Source organism: Petromyzon marinus, chromosome 9 (genome assembly GCF_048934315.1).
Source record: "Petromyzon marinus isolate PM22_M1 ecotype Great Lakes invasive population chromosome 9, UKy_Petmar_22M1.pri1.0, whole genome shotgun sequence".
Classification (NCBI taxonomy): Eukaryota; Metazoa; Chordata; class Hyperoartia; order Petromyzontiformes; family Petromyzontidae; genus Petromyzon; species Petromyzon marinus.
This window is the reverse complement of record NC_133675.1, coordinates 6,627,127-6,646,837: the sequence shown is the minus strand read 5'-3', so window position 1 is coordinate 6,646,837 and position 19,711 is coordinate 6,627,127. Positions and strand designations below refer to the sequence as shown.

At 44.1% G+C, this 19,711-nt stretch overlaps 2 protein-coding genes across 4 annotated transcripts in view; one reads left to right on the top strand and one right to left on the bottom strand.

Annotated features, from left to right (window-relative positions):
• LOC116940634 (sulfate transporter-like) overlaps window positions 1–12,241 on the top strand; it is a 32,716-nt gene extending 20,475 nt beyond the window's left edge. For both annotated transcript variants that reach the window (XM_032950720.2, XM_032950721.2), the window contains exons 2-6: window positions 3,419–3,847; window positions 5,096–5,299; window positions 6,202–6,566; window positions 7,285–7,468; window positions 7,986–12,241. In XM_032950720.2, coding sequence (XP_032806611.1) covers window positions 3,419–3,847; window positions 5,096–5,299; window positions 6,202–6,566; window positions 7,285–7,468; window positions 7,986–9,008 — 2,205 coding nt within the window. In that variant the 3' untranslated portion in view covers window positions 9,009–12,241. The remainder of the gene's footprint in view (window positions 1–3,418; window positions 3,848–5,095; window positions 5,300–6,201; window positions 6,567–7,284; window positions 7,469–7,985) is intronic.
• The window catches only part of IDUA (alpha-L-iduronidase), a 59,832-nt gene extending 40,253 nt beyond the window's left edge, over window positions 1–19,579 (bottom strand). The window contains exons 1-3 of one of the 2 annotated variants that reach the window (XM_076065848.1): window positions 19,017–19,579; window positions 18,423–18,770; window positions 12,934–13,074 (exon numbers count right to left, since the gene is read on the bottom strand). In XM_076065848.1, the coding sequence (XP_075921963.1) occupies window positions 12,934–13,074; window positions 18,423–18,565 (284 nt within the window). In that variant the 5' untranslated portion in view covers window positions 18,566–18,770; window positions 19,017–19,579. The remainder of the gene's footprint in view (window positions 1–12,933; window positions 13,075–18,422; window positions 18,771–19,016) is intronic. The other variant, XM_032950723.2, reaches the window with a different exon arrangement.
• Between the last annotated feature and the right edge of the window lie 132 nt (window positions 19,580–19,711).

Sequence of the window (19,711 nt, the reverse complement as noted above, 5' to 3'; positions counted from 1 at the left end):
TTGTGAACTTACAAAATGCTTTCCTTATCTTGTCATGAAATTCTAAAATCCTCTGCATGCACCTACAAAGAAATGCTCATGTAAATTAAAGATTTAGTTACTGATGTTGATATTACGGATTAAACTGCACCGTGTACGTACTGCATACAGATAATGGCAGGTTCTAGAGACAAAGTAAGAAATCTATAACAGATCTCCTTGAAGAAAAGGAACACAAGGAAAGGCTTGGTATATTTAAGCCCTTCTACTTAAATAGACACAATGTTTCTCTTCCTCCTCTGAATACCTCCGTCATTACAACAAGGACACTCACAACACGCCCATAAAAGCCCGGTCTGTAATGAATGGAAGGTTAGTTTAAGAGGGCACACAACTTGATTTTATAGCCCTGACCAGTGTGTAATGCTTTACTTCACTGAAAGTCATCCTTGTGTGTTTAAACCGCAACTGAATCGAAGTCATTCATTCACCGGCGATGGAAGCACCAGTGCCAAGCTTGTGCTTGGCGCTAATGCGGACTTTGTTATTAACTCTTTCACATTGTTTGAACAGCATTACGTTTCTAAATTCGTGCCAGTCACCGTTATTTACGGTATACAGTGAGGGAAAAAAGTATTTGATCCCCTGCTGATTTTGTACGTTTGCCCACTGACAAAGAAATGATCAGTCTATAATTTTAATGGTAGGTTTATTTGAACAGTGAGAGACAGAATAACAACAACAAAATCCAGAACAACGCATGTCAAAAATGTTATAAATTGATTTGCATTTTAATGAGGGAAATAAGTATTTGACCCCCTCTCAATCAGAAAGATTTCTGGCTCCCAGGTGTCTTTTATACAGGTAACGAGCTGAGATTAGGAGCACACTCTTAAAGGGAGTGCTCCTAATCTCAGCTTGTTACCTGTATAAAAGACACCTGTCCACAGAAGCATTCAATCAATCAGATTCCAAACTCTCCACCATGGCCAAGACCAAAGAGCTCTCCAAGGATGTCAGGGACAAGATTGTAGACCTACACAAGGCTGTAATTGGCCACAAGACCATTGCCAAGCAGCTTGGTGAGAAGGTGACAACAGTTGGTGCGATTATTCGCAAATGGAAGAAACACAAAAGAACTGTCAATCTCCCTCGGCCTGGGGCTCCATGCAAGATCTCACCTCGTGGAGTTGCAATGATCATGAGAACGGTGAGGAATCAGCCCAGAACTACACGGGAGGATCTTGTCAATGATCTCAAGGCAGCTGGGACCATAGTCACCAAAAAAACAATTGGTAACACACTACGCCGTACAGGACTGAAATCCTGCAGCGCCCGCAAGGTCCCCCTGCTCAAGAAAGCACATATACATGCCCGTCTGAAGTTTGCCAATGAACATCTGAATGATTCAGAGGACAACTGGGTGAAAGTATTGTGGTCAGATGAAACCAAAATGGAGCTCTGTGGCATCAACTCAACTCGCCATGTTTGGAGGAGGAGGAATGCTGCCTATGACCCCAAGAACACCATCCCCACCGTCAAACATGGAGGTGGAAACATTATGCTTTTGGGGTGTTTTTCTGCTAAGGGGACAGGACAACTTCACCGCATCAAAGGGACGATGGACGGGGCCATGTACCGCCAAATCTTGGGTGAGAACCTCCTTCCCTAAGCCAGGCCATTGAAAATGGGTCGTGGATGGGTATTCCAGCATGACAATGACCCAAAACACGGCCAAGGCAACAAAGGAGTGGCTGAAGAAGAAGCACATTAAGGTCCTGGAGTGGCCTAGCCAGCCTCCAGACCTTAATCCCATAGAAAATATGTGGAGGGAGCTGAAGGTTCGAGTTGCCAAACGTCAGCCTCGAAACTTTAATGACTTGGAGAAGATCTGCAAAGAGGAGTGGGACAAAATCCCTCCTGAGATGTGTGCAAACCTGGTGGCTAACTACAAGAAACGTCTGACCTCTGTGATTGCCAACAAGGGTTTTGCCACCAAGTACTAAGTCATGTTTTGCAGAGGGGTCAAATACTTATTTCGCTCACTGTATCTCGGAAACCACACAGGAGAATCAGTTTAAGTTAATGCAAGCCAGCTAACCTGCTTGCACACGCAAGATAAAGTCAGTTTGTGTTTGGTTTATGAAGCTAGAGTAATGAGAGGTACTCTATAAGCAAATAGTGGGGGTCAGGCCCTGAAGGGGCCCTGAAGGGGCCTGACCCCCCCCACCATTCTAAAGGTTCATCCACTCATCTAAATTCTTATGGTCAAGTAAACAAGAATGCTGGTAGAATATTTAACACCAGTTGTGTTTTTTGTTCAAAGTTCACCAAAATCTGATTTAAAAAGTGCAAGCTTCATTTGATTAATTTGATATCCGCAAGAGTTGGCTGAATAAAATTACCAATTTAATGCAGAATGACAGACAAAAGCAGAATGTATCCTTATTATGTTTAGCGTTAAAACATTTGTTTACGGTTTGTTTGATATGGATAGTGTCGTGCCCCCAATCGTTTGCAATCCCCGTAACCTTTAAACAAGGTTATGCTTTCGGGGCAGAAACACTGTCAGCCTGATGATAAAAATATCCACTTAATATGCAACAATAACCAGATGGTATAGGAACCTTGCATGGCAGTAGGTAGTAAACGTGATAAAATCTTTCACGGCTAATTTATCTGAAATAGCATTTACTGTATTCTGAAACAAACCTTCTCAACACTGGTAGCGAGATTAAATTGTAAATACATTTGCTAAACATAAGCCAGATCATTTGGGGGAAAAAAAAAACCCGCAGTATAGTACTTTGCCTCCAAATCATTTTAAAAAAAAAGTTTGGCCTCTTACAAAATTGCACATCAGCGATTGAGTGGGGCAGTGGCCGGTAATCTATGAACCCAGCAAACGTAGTTCAATGTCCAGCCATGGCTAACATCAGTGGTGAGTGAATCTGAATGAATCCCAGATGCACGCACCATTCAACTTGCACTGACCAACGTGGCGAAATATGGTCATAGAAACCCCTCCCAGCCCCCCATAACCAACAAGACACTCATTTGCTCATTAACACTTTCCAACCGAGGTGTAAAGCATTAATGCACCAACTCCATCTGTCTTATCAGGAGCAGAGAGTTCACAATAATGCTAATAAATGATCCCATATACACAAAACCTTCGTATGAAGTTGCATTGCTATTAGGGACGCATCTTAAAGAAAACCAGCCACATTGATTACAAACTTACCCGCAACTTAAATCCAGAGCTCAATGGATAAGCCTCGTCGTCCAAGGTAATTGTGTGTTACACCACCTCGTTGTGCCGAGCTAAACGCATCGTTATTATCGCAATGTAAATACTGTTGAGGACTAACATATTTTGGGAAGCGTTACAGAAGCCATGCATAGCGTTATTTTTCTTCCTTGTTTACTATCCCGTCAGGAGATGGTGGCCGTCGGGAATGGCTGCACGGAGTCGCCTCGTGGGGATGGAGGCACGTGCGTGCGCATACGTCTGCAAGTACGGGAGCAGGCCCCCTTCAATCCAAAGGTGGCACTGGCCAAGACGGTGGCCAACAACTGCTGCTGCTCCCCCCATGAACTCAAATCCTTCTTCCTGAACCTGTTTCCCGTACTGCGCTGGCTGCCAAAGTACAAGGTACGCGAATGGATACTGGGCGACTTCATGTCGGGGCTCATCGTGGGCATCCTACTGGTGCCCCAATGCATCGCGTACTCGCTGCTGGCTGGACAGGATCCCATCTATGGACTCTACACGTCCTTCTTCGCCTGCATCATCTACTTCCTCATGGGCACCTCCAAACACATATCCGTGGGCATCTTCGGGGTGCTGTGTCTCATGATTGGCCAGGTGTGTGGAATATTTATACTACTATAATACAAATGTATATAAATGTACACCCCCTTTGTCCCATCCAGACCCTATATGGAGGCTGCTGGGTCCAGTAAATTTTTGGCAGCAGTCTCCACTGTTGGCAATTATCAAATGCCACGTGTTACTGATGCTTCCATATCATTCTTCTCTGCGCTAGTGCCTGTTCCACCATATTCTTTTCGGCCATCTGCCTTGGTTTCCTTCTACTAGCGTTACTCATGCTTTGCTGGATTCCTGTTTGGTGGCATTCTTCTGTAACCATAACATAGCAGTTTAAAATACATGTGCAGAATTTTGGTCTTTCTACGCCATACCTGTCATGGGGAGTAATTTGACTGGACTTCACCATGCTGGTCAATGCGAGTTAGTGAAGGGCAGCCCTGTAACTGGTTCAGATATCACTTGCGAAAAAAATGAGAGTAACATTTTAAATTCTGCAGGTGCCCTATGCATGCGACCAAGTGCAGTTTGTTTACCATACATTATTAGTAGCCAATCGGTGAAGGGCTTTGTGAGTCTCCCTCACTTGGCCCAATCAGTGGCGCTCTTCGTCAGTCTTCCCTCTTCCACCTGCCAATGCTCAAGCTCCTCGTGTTGATAACATTGAAGCTTGTGTTTTGCAGTAATAAAGTGATCATCATCATCATCCAAACGACCATCTAGTACGAGTGGCCTTATTCGGCAAGAAGTGCGACGTAAATCCATCTCTTCGGAAACTAAAAGGCAGATCATTAAGATGGTAGAGGCGGAAAAGATGAAAAGTGAAGTGGCGTGCCCGTTAGGATATGCGCATTTCACCTTGAATACCACTTTAAACCAAGCAGACAAATTAAAGGCTTCTGTGCAGCAATCTAGTGACCTAACTGCTACTTAACTAACACGCACACGAAGCAGTGTTACTGAGAAAATGGAGAAAATGTTAAGTGTTTGGTTGGACAGTACGACACAGCGTGACATACCACTCAGCCAGGTGTTGATAATACAGAAGGCACTGAGACTAGTTGATGTTTTCCTATTGCTCCCTGTAAATGCATCCCCCCTGTACCTCTTCTGTTATAGCTACCTCTGGTAATGAAGTTCTCAACAGCGAAGTGAATATTACCGTAGTGTTTTCATTCCATGGGCTTGATGTGATGCTGGTGAAATGTTTGCACGTTTTTGCAGTCTCCCCAGAATGCAATGAGGTTTCTCATGTTGAGTTGTTCGCATTGAATCTCGTTTCAGGTGGTGGACCGAGAGCTGCAGGTGGCTGGTTTTGCCGAAGAGGGCATTAAAGGGCACGATCACGTCGTCAACAACAGCATGAATTTCTCCAACAGCGATGAAGAAAATGGCTTCACAGTGATGATCGGGGGGCTCCCCTGTGGCCGGAGCTGCTTTGCTATTGCTGTTGGCACCACGGTCACGTTCATGGCCGGAGTTTACCAGGTTCATAGCCATTGTTACCAGTATCACTTTTGCACTTAGAAAGTTCATCCCAATGATGCAGTTATTATAAAGTCATTCCTATGAAACTCGACCTAGTAATGGTTTATGCAACTTAAATGCGAATTGGTATAGAATCTGAGAGATAAAGGGTTGAAGAAAAATGTAATATCGATATAAACCATTTTTAGAAGTTGATACATTACTCCAAGAAAATGTTTTACTTCATTCAAGTTCCTATCTTTGTTACTGTATGATATCAATAGCATACCATCAGGAGTAAATATGCCTGAAAAATAAATATTACAGTGAATCTTATTCTCAAAATGTACTGAATGCCAATTTTATATTTGATATAAAATGTGGGAGTACAAAGTTGATCCAACAGGTTTCCAAAATTTGTCAACCCCGCCCCAATTTTGTTTTTCATGTTGTGGGCATATATCCCTACACATCCTACATACAATAGAGTCAGCAGTATCTATACACATTGGGGGGTGGGGGGGGAGAAGAGGGCATCAGCTGGGGTGACGAGTGAGGCGCGCAGCGCCGAGAAGCCTTTCGCAGGAGCTAGAATAAGGCGGCCGCAGGCCGCTCACTATACATACATTAAAATGTGCTTGTATTGTTGTGAGAAGCGATTCCTTACAATTAATTTAAATTATATGTAAACCATATGCAAATGTCACATTCAGGCACGTGGATCCAACACAAATTGTATGAGCCAGTAAAATGAGACAAAAAAAACATTTGAGCCTCGAGTATAAATCTCAACTCTAAATCGTGACAATTCGCCAAATATCCTGAGGAGTGAATCGTTACATACATCGTATGAGCTAGGTTATGGAGCGCAAAACAAACCCTTGCACTGATCTCTTTCTCTCCACCCATGTCGCCCTGCTCAGGTCGTCATGGGAATTTTCCAGATGGGGTTCGTCTCCATTTACCTGTCGGAGCCCATGCTGAGTGGGTTCGTCACCGGCTCGTCCTTAACTGTCCTCACGTCGCAGATGAAGTACCTGCTGGGCATCCACATCCCACGCGCCAGCGGCGCCGGCGCCCTTCTCAAGACCTGGTACCACATCTTCAGCCAGATCAGCAACACCAATGTGTGCGACGTGGTCACCAGCATCATCTGCATCCTGGTGCTCGTGCCCGCCAAGGAGCTCAATGAACACTTCAAGGCACGCCTGAAGGCCCCCTTCCCCATCGAGCTGGTGGTGGTGGTGGCAGCCACGCTGGCGTCGCACTTTGGTGGCTTCAAGGAAAAGTAAGTCGTTGTTTGTTGTGTTGCGTTGCGCGCGATGTTCCAACATTGCCTCCTCTTCCTCTTTCGTTGCTGAAACGGAAGTCTTTAGAGTTGTTTACTTGGAGATGTGGCAACTTGTCATTGAATCAATAATACATGTTGACATAATGACCAAATCACCCGAGAAAGCACCCAATCCTGTTAGCTTTTGGAAGTTAAGCTGGCTTGAGCCTGCATGATGCTTGGATGCGTGACCACCACGCAGGTATTGTAGGCTACTGTTATGTTGTCAACTATTTACTATATTTTATTTTACCATGTAAGGCCCACTGAGTTATATTGCTCCTTTTCAGCAGCGACCTGGCCACAAATTATAGCTCAGTTAAGTGGCTTATCACGTGGAAATTTATAGCAGCCAAATACTCGAAACGCATGTTTCTAAATGTGGAGGGGAAAACCGGAGGACCCGGAGAAAATTACAACAACTACGGGGAGAACGTGCAAACTCCAAATATACAGGAGTCAAGTTCAGGATCAAACCCACGACCAGTATACCAAGCCCCTCAAAAGGGGGGCAGTGCAACAAAATCCACTAATACTGTACTATGCCACACCGTTTGTACCCTACACTTTGGCCAACCAGCACTGGCCAATGTGGTGAAATATGGTCAAGTAACCTCCAATAACCCGCACTTGTAAAAATCAAACATTAATTACTCGTGGATTTGCTGTGCTGCAGTTACAGTTCGAGCATCGCGGGCCACATCCCCACTGGGTTCTTGCCTCCTCGTGCCCCCGAGTGGACACTGATCCCGCGCATCGCCGCCGACGCCGTCCCCATCGCCATCATCGGCTTCGCCATCACCGTCTCGCTGTCCGAGATGTTCGCCAAGAAACACGGCTACACCGTCCGTGCCAACCAGGTCCGCCTTGGCACTCTTGGAGAAGCGAAGGATATGGGGACTAATGCAGATTTAAAAAAAAATATTTTAACAAATGCCTGTTTAAAGTTGAGTGATAATATTGATTTTGAAATACCTCTTAAATATGAAACAACATTTTTCTTTCTCTACACAAGTTTGTTATGTATTCCAACAATAGAGGTAAAATTCAAATGTATTTTTACTTTCCAGGAAACAATAGAGCAAAATAAGCTTTTGTAAAACAAAGCTGTTTGAGATTTGACAACTATATCTGAGCTACACATCCAAGAGGACATCTGCTGCAGTGATTGAGCAATGAAATCAGCTCCTGTGCAGGAGTGAGATCAACAGCATCAACACTGGACCGAGTGGAAAGATAAAGGCGTGGGGAGGCCTTCAACCAGCAGTGGATAGACAATGTCTGATGATGTCAAACTCATGACTATCTTCTCCTCAGCTCCCCTTTTGCCCAGGATCAAACTGGCTTATGAACCTGTTTGCTATGCCTGTGTTTCAGGAGATGATCGCAATCGGATTCTGCAACATCGTGCCCGCCTTCTTCTACAGCTTCACCACGAGTGCTGCGCTGGCCAAGACCCTGGTCAAGGAGGCCACGGGCTGCCAGACACAGATGTCTGCCGTCGTCACGGCCGGTGTCCTCCTCCTCGTGCTTCTACTCATCGCCCCGCTCTTCTACTCGTTGCAGAAGTGCGTGCTCGGTGTCATCACCATCGTCAACCTCCGCGGGGCGTTCCGTAAGTTCCTGGATATACCGCGGATGTGGCAGGAGAGCAGGGTGGACACGTCCATTTGGTTCGTGACGATGCTCGCGTCGGCGCTGATCAGCACGGAGATCGGGCTGCTGGTGGGCGTCTGCGTGTCGCTGCTCGTGTTCATCGTGCGCACGCAGAGGCCGCGAGCGGCGCTGTACGGGTGCGTGCACGACACCAACAATTTTTACGCCGACCTAGAGGCGTACAGCAATGTGGCGGAGGTTCCCGGCGTGCGCGTGTTTCACTTTGACGCGCCACTCTATTATGCCAATAAGGAATATTTCAAGTCGCAGCTCTTTCTGAAGACCCGAGTCAATCCCGCGCTGGAAGTGGCAGCACAGAAAAAACGACAGGAAAAGCTGCAAAAGCGGAAGAAGCTTTCGGGCAGTGACAACGGAGAGATCGTGAACAAGCAGGCAATGTTAGAGTTCAATAAACTTCTGCCGACATTTGACTTTCACACAATAGTCATTGATTGCTCAGCAATGCAGTTCATGGACTCAGTGGGTGTAGGAGCAGTTAAATCCATTATGAAGGACTATCAGAGTATTGGCATCAGGGTTATCCTGGCATGCTGCAACCCAACGGTTATGGACTCCCTCCATCGGGGAAAGTGCATTTCCACCATCGAAGACAACCTGACCTTCTGCTTAATCCACGATGCGGTGTTGTACGCAGAGGCTGAAGAAAGGAAAAGTCACCACGACAACAACGTAGCGATCGATGGGTTGGAAGGCAATCGGGAGGTGGGGGCCTCTGAAGTTTAGGAGGCAATCAAACGAGACGTTCTTAAATGATTGCTGACTGGCACATGCACAGCCTTATATGATTGGCTACATTTACTGCATTTTTGAGTTCTTCAAAACATGCGTTAACAATACCATACGAGGTATATGAATGCAATGTACAGTAAATGTAGAGTGCCATAGATGATGCCAGTTTATGACTAACTTCACAAACACAGCAACTACAAACTTAGCATTTGATTGAAATTAAAACCAATCAACTGCACTAATATTCTGATCAAACACAAGCACTTGGAAGTGAAATCTATTTTTGAAAAGAAAAAAATGTTGCACAGCTTAATGTACTGTAAATACTCGGCTTTATATGAGTATTGTCTTCTTGAGATGGGAGGAAAGATGCTTTGCTCATGAAAAACCAAAGCACTTCTATCCATGAGCATTTGACTATATATATAAGTCAAGATTAGGCTTTGTCCTAAGTTAATTCAACTGTTTGTAGCAAATATGGTAATAAATGCTAATTTTAGTCTCCATTTTTATATATACACACAGGAATATATTTTAAAAAGAGTACAAAAAATACTTTAAAGCACAGTAGTCGCGTATATTCTAGCTAGGAGCTAGTTTTGAGTAGCCTTAACAGTTGTGAGTGTACAAGTACAGTAAATGGTTTGCTTTACTGGGTTCAATCTAACATTACCACGTGAAGGAAACACCAACAAGTCTAAACCTTCGACATAGAATATCAGGGACTAATTACTGTACGGTTTATGCAAATAGCATGAAATAATGAAGCAAATATTACTCTACTGCAGTTGTTTATGCAGTGCTTATCTGTCTTGGGCCCAATAAACCCTTGGGAGATTGTTTTTTTTTAGATACCAAGCTATCCAAAGTTTGTCATACACATACAGTAGTTACTTGCTGCGTTAAACTACTGCTTTTATTGAGACTGTCTAAAAAAACATTAAAGCTTGGACTATTAGTCCTTCACATACTGTGCCTTAAACCGCTGCTAGAAATGAAACACTCGCGTGCCACAACATTAACCATGTTTTCAGGCCAAGATCTCATTGTCATATCTGGTTATGGTCCATGAGCAGATATCGTGATACAGCAGAAGACGTCTGAGAGCAACTGAGGTGATCGTCTATTTGTCCATCATAAATCACGGTGTTACCTATCATAAATCATGATGTTACCTGATAGAATGGACGGGTTTTTTTTTATTAAACTCGGATCACGCGAGGATTGTGTCCTCACGGCTATTTGAAAGGTAACCGATCAGTACGGCGAAGAAGCTTGCAATAACAGATAAATGTTGTCTGCAGGCTGTTGCGAAGTGGTAGGGCCTCATCTGTCCAAGGGCTGTATGCAATGACGTCCTGGGCCGTATGTTCCCCACCCGTGTGGCATATACCTACAACAAGCCTTACATGTGCGAAGCGACATTACATGTAATATTTCTGTTATTTTATTTCATTGTATATATGCAGAACTGTACTGTGATGCTGTGCAGTGGCTGGGTGGTCTATGTGTTTGAGCGCGTTATGGGAAAAGTATTCATGATATTTTAATGTTTTATAGTGGATATATCTCAAAAAGGAGATATAACTCAAAATGATATATCTCAAAAAGGAGATGTTGGTGTCATGGCCAAATAAAACGTCCGCAATGAAAATTAGGCATGTGAATAAACATGCTAGAGGGCCTCATTTTTAATCAAATGTATGCACTTTTAAGCTTGAGATTTCCCACATGATGATGTAATGTTTTTAATTAATAAAAACGTAGAAAAGTACCTTTGCACAAAATGCATGTAATTTACATGTAAAGCCCATTTGTCAATACACTGCTGGATGAGGACCTCCCCATGCCATGTCAGTCATGGGAGAGATTTGACCACACTTTGCAACGTTGGTCAGTGTGGGTTTCTGATGGCAGAGAGCATAGACAAGCAGTACAACAAGGGATTGTGTGAAAATTACCCTGTGCGCACCACAACAGCCCCGCAAGCCTGTGAACATTTGTTTTATGTACGGTGGTTGCCCATTCAATAATTATTCAGGCTCAAGCCTGCTTAGATTTGCAGATCTAATGATAGCAGGCACATTCTGGGGGGTGTGGTCATAGGAACTTTGCACAATATATATGTAGTTTACTCTAGGGGGAATTTTTTATAATGTATTGATCTTTAATGATTATAAATTTATAATTGTATGTTTGACTAAACCAGCAGAGATGACAATGCAGGCGTGTTTTATTAATTCCCAAAGTTATTACTAAAAGCATACCATCTCGGGTACTATCCCCTTATACTGTGCCTTTTATTGATGCTACTGTGACGTAATGGTTAGCAGCCTGGACTTGCAAGCTAGAGTTCGCCTGGTTGGATATCTTGGCGTGGCAGCTAAAACAATGGGCACCTCTATCCACCCAGCAGTATAAATGGGTACACCACAGTTCGTCAATAGGCAGAGTGTATGTGGTGGGGTAAAGTGTGGGGAATCCCACCTCTTGCAAGATGTTTGGCCATCATGGCAGAGTAAAGCCAAATGCCTTCCAGAGGGCTCCCTCTCATGAAAGCCCTTCTGCCACCAGTGGGGTGAGCAAGATATTGCAGTGCTGCACCTTGACCTTTTTTGACCCCTCTTACTCAGCAGGCTGATACACTTTTGCAATACACTTGCATTATATACATTATATACTGTAAAGTGGACAATGTGTTGAATGTTTATGTGTGCTTTCACTCAGTTTTCTGGGTTAAATGTATCTTGCAGTGTCTGTGTGGAATTATCAGGTAAAAAGTATATGCCTCAATACCCTGCCAAATTAGGGTCATTACTAACTTGATTTAATGGTGATTATGGATGGCGTTGGTTTGTGTAAACTGGGAAGTTTCATTCTATTATTCACCTACGTTGAAAATGGTTAAATTAACTTATACATTTTGCGTATGTTAAATTATTCAGCATAGGTAGAAATATATACAGACATGTTTCAGGATTGGTAACAATTGTGCCCTCTCTATATTCTGTGAAACATATATATGTTCCGATTAAAAAATATATATCTGCCTGTATTTGAAGTGTCCATTTTCCATGCAGTATTTTTGCACTCGTATACTATTAATAATTTAAATTACTGTTAACTAATATGTTTCATGTAATTTCCTTTATTTTTAAGTGCCCAGAGAATTAAGCAAAACATTATATTCTGCACACATGAAAATAAACTCTACACTGTAAAATCAGTATCCGCATATGACAATTATTCGAACACGAAACTTTCATTCACATTCTGTAGGTCTGTCGACAACTATAAAATGCATTTACATCAAACACAAAACATGCTAAAGTAAATACTACCAATCAGCTGTTTTAGCTCTAATGTGTTTTCGCATTATACCACGTGTTGTTAGACATATAGCCATAGGTTTCATTCCATATTCTGTGATAACCTTTAGAAACTGAATATTGAGTTCCTGAAAAAGCACGCAGCAAATATCAACATCAAGTTCCTGTATATGCATTTCCTAACTCAAAAACACGTCGGAACTGGTATTCTTTGGTTCTTTCGGTAAAGTCACGTAGATGGGTATTGGTGGTAATTGCTGGGTGCTTTTTCAGGAACTGGATATCCAGTTTATGAATAAGATCCCCTATATGGGATTCAACTTAAGGCTAAATGCCAAACAACACGAGGTACAACCCGAAAAACACATCAGAGGGCTCTGCAGACACAACCGTGAAACCCTGCTCGGCCACCAGGTGTTCTGTATTCATGAATAACAACAGCAGTGTTGCAGAAAAACAAGCTCGGTCATGTAAATGAATGGCAAGTCAAGGGCAAATGTGTTTGTGTGCAGGACAAACACGAACTATGCATAAGCAAAACAAGGTGCTGAGTTACAGGTGCAGACCAGTTGGTCACTTGTGCATCTCACCGCGCGGTAACGAGCTCCAACAGCCAGTGTACGCGCACCTGCCGGATCCCGCCATGCGGCACAGCGCCCACGTAAGCCATGTTGAGCCGCTCATCGGGACTCAGCATAAACTTGTCGGCCTGATTGTGGGGCAAAGGGGGGCTGGAAAGGAGAAGACAAACCCGAATTTAACGTGTTCAAAATCGGTGAAGATCAATCCACTGCTGGATGAATGCCTTTCCAAGTCGTCGCCATCTCTAAAGTCCTGTGTTGTGATAATCCCACGAGCACCTGAACACCAGCTGCGACTTTGTTCCAGGGTGTACTTCTACTGGGGGAACGATACGTGAATGTATTTCACACTGATCAGTATGTATTGGTGAAGATACCCATGCCTTTTACACAGTAGCCACAACGAAGCGTGTTATCCAATGATTTAGCATCCCAATTATTGTTGGAAGGTTAAACGATGATTTAATGTAACAATATATTTTTAAAAAAAAAATCGATTTAAAGCTTTCGTAACTGCAGGGATTCACATTCTTGGTTCTTTCGGTAAAGTCACGTAGAAGGGAAATAATAAAATAAACAATAAAATTCTCACGACGTTTCGATTGCAACACATGCAATTATCACACCTGATCATCACACCTGATGATGATGATTGCTTGTGTTGAAATCGAAACGTCGTTAGAATTTTATCGTTTTATTTTTATGATTTTATTATTTCCCTTCTAAGTGACTTTACCAAAAGAACCAAGAATATAATTTACAATTGTTTATCAATTCACTGCTGGATGAAGGTTTACCAATGCTGTGTCAGTCTTGGGGGTTGTTTGACCATCTTTCACCAGACTGGACAGTGCAGGTTGTTGAAAAGGTGATGCATGGGGAGTGATATTCGATTCTGATAGCAGACGCCACTAATGTTAGCCGTGGAGGAAATCCAACTGACGAGCCAGTTTTAGCGTAGTTTGACTAACACTGCACCACCAGTGGTATTCATTTTCATTTGTTCAACTTGCAAGACTTTGATACTAGTTTTTTTCGGGATCTTTTCATAGCATCAGCAACCATGATCTTGACGAAGGCCTTCCCAAGCCTTTGCCATTTCTCATGACGCTGCGACGTAATTCATATGCCACTTAACACGTGCACACCATATTCTTGGTTCTTTCTTGCTTGTGTTGCAATCGAAACGTCGTGAGAATTTTATAGTTTATTTTGTATTATTTTATTATTTCTCTTCTACGTGACTTTACCGAAAGAACCGAGAATATGAATCCCTGCAGTCACGAAAGCTTTAAATCGAAACCTACACACCAGCTAAATCCATCACTTTATCTCAACAGTGAACGTCATCTGAGTTCTAATATCACTTGCTGTAGATGTTAACGGTGATCGGGAATTTAACTCAGGAGCCAGGTTCACAGTATATTGAGTTTTTAAAATAAGCTTTTGTTTTTGGGCACAAACAGCGATGGAAAGCGCATTAATGCCTTGACAGCCAGCATTATACTCATAAAGTCACATGGTTGAGAGCACTGCAACAAACTTGGCAGCTATAGTCCATTTAACTTGAGTAAACAACAGGGTACTCTCGATGGTGCCTGCCCTTTGTTTTCATGTGGTGATGAGATTTTCACAATGGAAAAATAAAAAAATATTCCAACATAATAAATCGCACCACCTTTCCTTTGTAAGATTTTTTTTTTGGAGAATGCAGTTCCAAAGATTGGAATATATTCTCATTCCCAAGTGCATTGTCACATTGGAGACATTGCCCCAGGCGGTCACTGTGGCCGCATGGCTTGCCTACGGACAAAGGATCAACACAATACTGGACTGTAAGTGTATGAACTCGAGCATGTAAGCAGGCAGGCCACGTGCAAACCCCATTACTTTTAGGACTCTTGGTCATAATGCATTGTCAGTGTGGGCAGGAAATGAGTTTGCAAGAATCTGCACAATGAAAACACGCTTCTGAGCACTGCAGAGTGTGCGCAGTGCGCCCTCTATCGCATCTACTTCCGAAATGTAACGTGCAATCACGGAATTGCAAGCATTTACAGTAGTAATATTCCTAGGTCTATCATGTGACACGAAATACCGACCGATTCTCCCTTGGTTAAACAAAGACCATCAACCCCTAGATTCCGGGGCTGTAATTAAAAATTATTTATATTATCAAACTTATGCACTGTTATTATTTTAAACTCTTAGAGATAGATTTACACATGGCAATATCCTTATATCTAAAATGGAACACGTTTACAGTACTATTATCATACGCCTTTTAAAGAGAAATAGGATGAATATTGCAATAGTGAAATAAAATGAAATACATGAATTGAAAACCAAAAATGTACAGCCATTTGTTATTCAACTTCTGGATGATTGCCTCCCCATGCATTGTAGGTCAAAAGTAAATTATTTTACACGTTGTATACACTACGATCAAACTTATGGAGCCTCTGTCTCAAAGGTCTTCCCAAATTCTCCATCTCCACACTCAATATTAACCAAAATGCCATTGCAATACTTCTCACCCATACTGTCAACGAGACCACATCAGCCTCCGCTGATTACAAATCCAATCCCGGATCAACGTCAATATCCCAGACACCATCGATCAAGAGTTTCCATCGACTCTCCGCTACTTATAGTAATAGGTTTTTACCCTTTTAACTGGCACAAAAACTGACACCTTTATTCAAGGCATCATGTTTGCAATAACCACAACACAAGCAGTCAAAATGCAAACAAAAGAGGCAACTCTGATAACAAAAGGGTAAAACCTATTACTATATCTTGTTACTGGCAAAGGAGGTCTCATAATGTAAATCTCCGCTACTTGTTTTATACTATATTTACGAGAGCGCCTTTGCGTAAGGCGCGTAATGTATTTGAAGGGTCGCTATAATACAATAATGATTTGGGTCGCAGGGGTGTGCGAGGGCTGAGGAATTGTGACTGCGATCGAGGGTGCCTACTTCGGTATAGGAAAGGGCGGGGGCAGGGTCGGGATGAAGTGTCGGCTCGAGGAAGAGACTGGGAAATGTAGAAGAGGAACGCCACGTTTTTTTTCTCATCTGCATATGACTGTCAAAATAAAACGTGCCAACTTTTTTTTTTATATCCACAGCGTCTTGAGATACGATATCAATCCGCATTGCGTTGTAATTGCAGTACAGTTCAGGATGTTGTCTGCGACCCCTGTATTTAATCAGCACGCGTCAACATAACCATGAAGACAATCGAGCCAACAACGCCTGGCACTTTCTTTCCAACGTGTAACCAACTCCCAAATGTCACGAGAAAACAGCTGGAGCAATCTCGGGTAGGACAATGTCCGCGTTCTCAGCAGAGGGCAGTACAGCAACATAGTTACGGGTACTTTGGTTTTAAAACGTCGGCTTTCGCGACCAATATCGTCCATGATATGTGTTTTTTTGGGGGGGGGGGGGGTTAGATCGGTACTTTGTCACGGTTGCCTCAGAGTCTACGCTCCTCTCCGCCTTCACCAAAGCACACTCAACCCTGACGAACGCGGTGAAGTTTTAGTGTAGCTCGGGTCGAGCTACACCAACACCACCACCACCGCGAGGGGAGGAAGCATTTCTTCTAACAGTGGAATGACAAAACGGGGCTCTACATTCACGCAATAGGCATAACGTGTGTGTGTGTGGGACTGTCCGACACGTGCACAGTGCACGGATTGCGAATTCGGCAGGGGGTTGGACATCGTGTGAAGAGAGAAAACTTTTTTTTAGCAAATGTAGAGGCGGATTTCACGAACTGCTTTGCAGCAGTGGCAGTGATAAGTGCGATTCATTTACAGTTACCCCACTAAAATAACGGGGCATTTTGAAGAAGCGACGCTTTTAGTTCAACGTCTCTGCATACATCATGGGACCTCCTTTGCCAGTACCAAAATATGAAAATAGGTTTTCCCCTTTTTTCTGGCAACAAAGCAGGTGTTACGATGTTAAAACACCAAACTGAAACCTTTTACAAGGAATCATGTCTGCATAAACCACAATACTTGTGGTCAGAATGCAAACAAAAACGCCTTTTGGCGTCCTCTGGTCTAACACCGTTTTGAGACGAGGCTCAAAAGAAAGCTGTCTCTGGTGTGGACCAATCAGTTTCAAGGACAATGCATATATGATCAGAGTATGTTTTTGTTTGCATTCTGACCACAAGCATTATGGTTAATGCAAACATGAATCCTTGTAAAAGGTTTCAATTTGGTGTTGCAACATCTTAACACCTCCATCATTAGACCTCCTTTGCCAGTACCAAAATGTAATAATAGGGTTTTTCCCCTTTTTTCTGGCAACAAAACTGAAACCTTTTTTTACAAGGATTCATGTCTGCATTAACCACAATACCTGCAGTCAAAATGCAAACAAAAAACATACTATGATAATATATGCATTGTCCTTGAAGCTGATTGGTCCACACCAAGGGACGGCTTTCTTTTGAGCCTCGAAACAATTGGTGCTCGACCAATCAGTTTCAAGGACAGGCTTTCTTTTGAGCCTCGACCCAATTGGTCGAGCACCAATTGGGTCGAGGCTCAAAAGAAAGCCGTCCCTTGGTGTGGACCAATCAGTGTCAAGGACAATGCATATATTATCATAGTATGTTTTTGTTTGCATTTTGACTGCAGGTATTGTGGTTAATGCAGGCATGAATCCTTGTAAAAAGGTTTCAGTTTTGTTGCCAGAAAAAAGGGGAAAACCCCTATTATTACATCTTAACACCTGTTTTGTTTCCAGAAAAAAAGGGGAAAACCTATTCTTACGTCTCTGCATACACTTGCACGGTGTCCCACAAATCTCAATACACTTCAACGCTTTCCTCTGTAACGCATGGGAGTCACCGATTTCACAATACACGTACATATAATCATCCCCTGTTGAGAAATAATTAAGAGCGCCGTTAACCATCAGTGCGGTAAAGTTTTGATAAATCGATCACCCTGGGAAAGAAAGGCTCAACCCAATTTCTTGCACGCCTGCCACCGCTGTCGGAATTGCCTCCACGAGAGGGAGCGCCAAACATCTGCCAGCGAGTTCTAAAGAGCCCCCTCTTCGACGGGTATTTGGCCTACTCTTCCACGCTGGTCAGACATCTCGGAAGAGCTGGGTGTACCCACACTTTAACCCGAACCACACTCGACCCGCCGATGGCCGATCGACTAAACTTGTGGTGTATATACCCATTTATGATGCTGGGTGGGGGCACGCGAATGGCAAGGCATTCGTGAGACTTTCCCCGAACAGCGATTTCAATTGCCGCACCGGGAAATCGAACCACTCCCCTCCACCCCCAGCCCGCCACCCTTACCAAAACGGGGGCGACCTCCGCATTTGCAACATTTGCAAAGTTGTGCGGTTGCTGCAACATCGTTTCGAGTGACCGAAGACAACGATGGTTGCGCATGGCTGGTGGCGGGTGTGTGTGTGTGGTTTGGGGTTGGCGTTGTGGGTGAATCCACCAACCAGAATCCCGTGCTGCTCCAGAAGCGATGGAGGTGGCCGGTGGTCGTGGAGACGTCCGCGGTCACGGACCAAGGTTCGCACGCGGTCGCGGCCGAGACGAAGCAGAGGGCTGCGCACGCGAGTCGGCACCCTCGAACGTTCATCGCGACCCCGTTTTGTCGCTCGTCACCGTCGTCGACGGGCAAGCGACTGGGTTGGCCGTCAGCTGTGCGTTTTTGAATTCACGGTTTTTTTTTTGCCGGTGCCAGAGACGTTCCAGAGGCTTCCCCGTCCCTCCTCCGAACGGCCAAGCGGCCAGCAGAGCCCGCCGCGGGTCGACGCAGAGTGGCAATCGGACGGCTCCGTGTCCTGTCCGTCATCCAGTGGGAACGTGTATAACCGTGAAGCTGTATGTTTGGAATCACGTTTCCAAAGGCTACCCCCACCCCTCCTCCTTCAAACGCCAAGCGGCCAGCAACACGCAGCACTATCCATATACCGTATGGCGTATACATCATGTCCGATGTGTTGTTTTTTGCAATATAAAAACGGCAGTGTGTCCGTGAAGCGCTCTGAAAAGCGCCTTACGAATGACGGGCAGTCTGTGTTACTTACACTTTAAATATATATCTAAATATACTTGACCGTAGTATTTGCCAGCTTAAAGCCAAATGTCGTCCAGTGGCGAAAGAATCCCATGAAATGACTGCATCACCACCGTGGTGCCACATTTATACCGGCACGGCTACATTCCATCCCTGGCAATCTCTCGACTTCAAAGCTTTCGAACTTGATATCCTGCGGAGACAAGCGGCGGGTTTTATCCGCCTCCCTAACCCCCCAAACAAAAAAAAAGTTTGTTTTTATTTTAACCGTGTAATCACTGAACGCCGATCTTTAAAACGCGCCCGCGGCGACACTGAGCGGACTTTAAAAAAAGAAATCCACCCCGAGATTAAACAACAAACCCCTACAGGCTGCAGCACGGCACGGAACTCGCAGCCCCGGATAGCGGCTGGTGGTGGTGGGCGAGACAGCGGTGGTGGTGGTGTTGGTTGAGATGTTTGTGGGCAGTCTGGCGGTACAAGAAGTCTGCGGGTTTATTGAAGAAGTCGTCAACTCTCCTCTCTTTTGAAGCTACCCCTTGAACCCCGACTTGAACCGGACAGGATCTCGCTAAGGCTACTCCTGTATCCGGCCGTGGTGGTGGGAGGAGAGATGCGTAAAATTAGTATGACTACCAACAAGGGACATTGCGCTTAAGACTTCGGGAAATTGGGGTGGCGCTTTTTGTGATCAACAAAAACTGA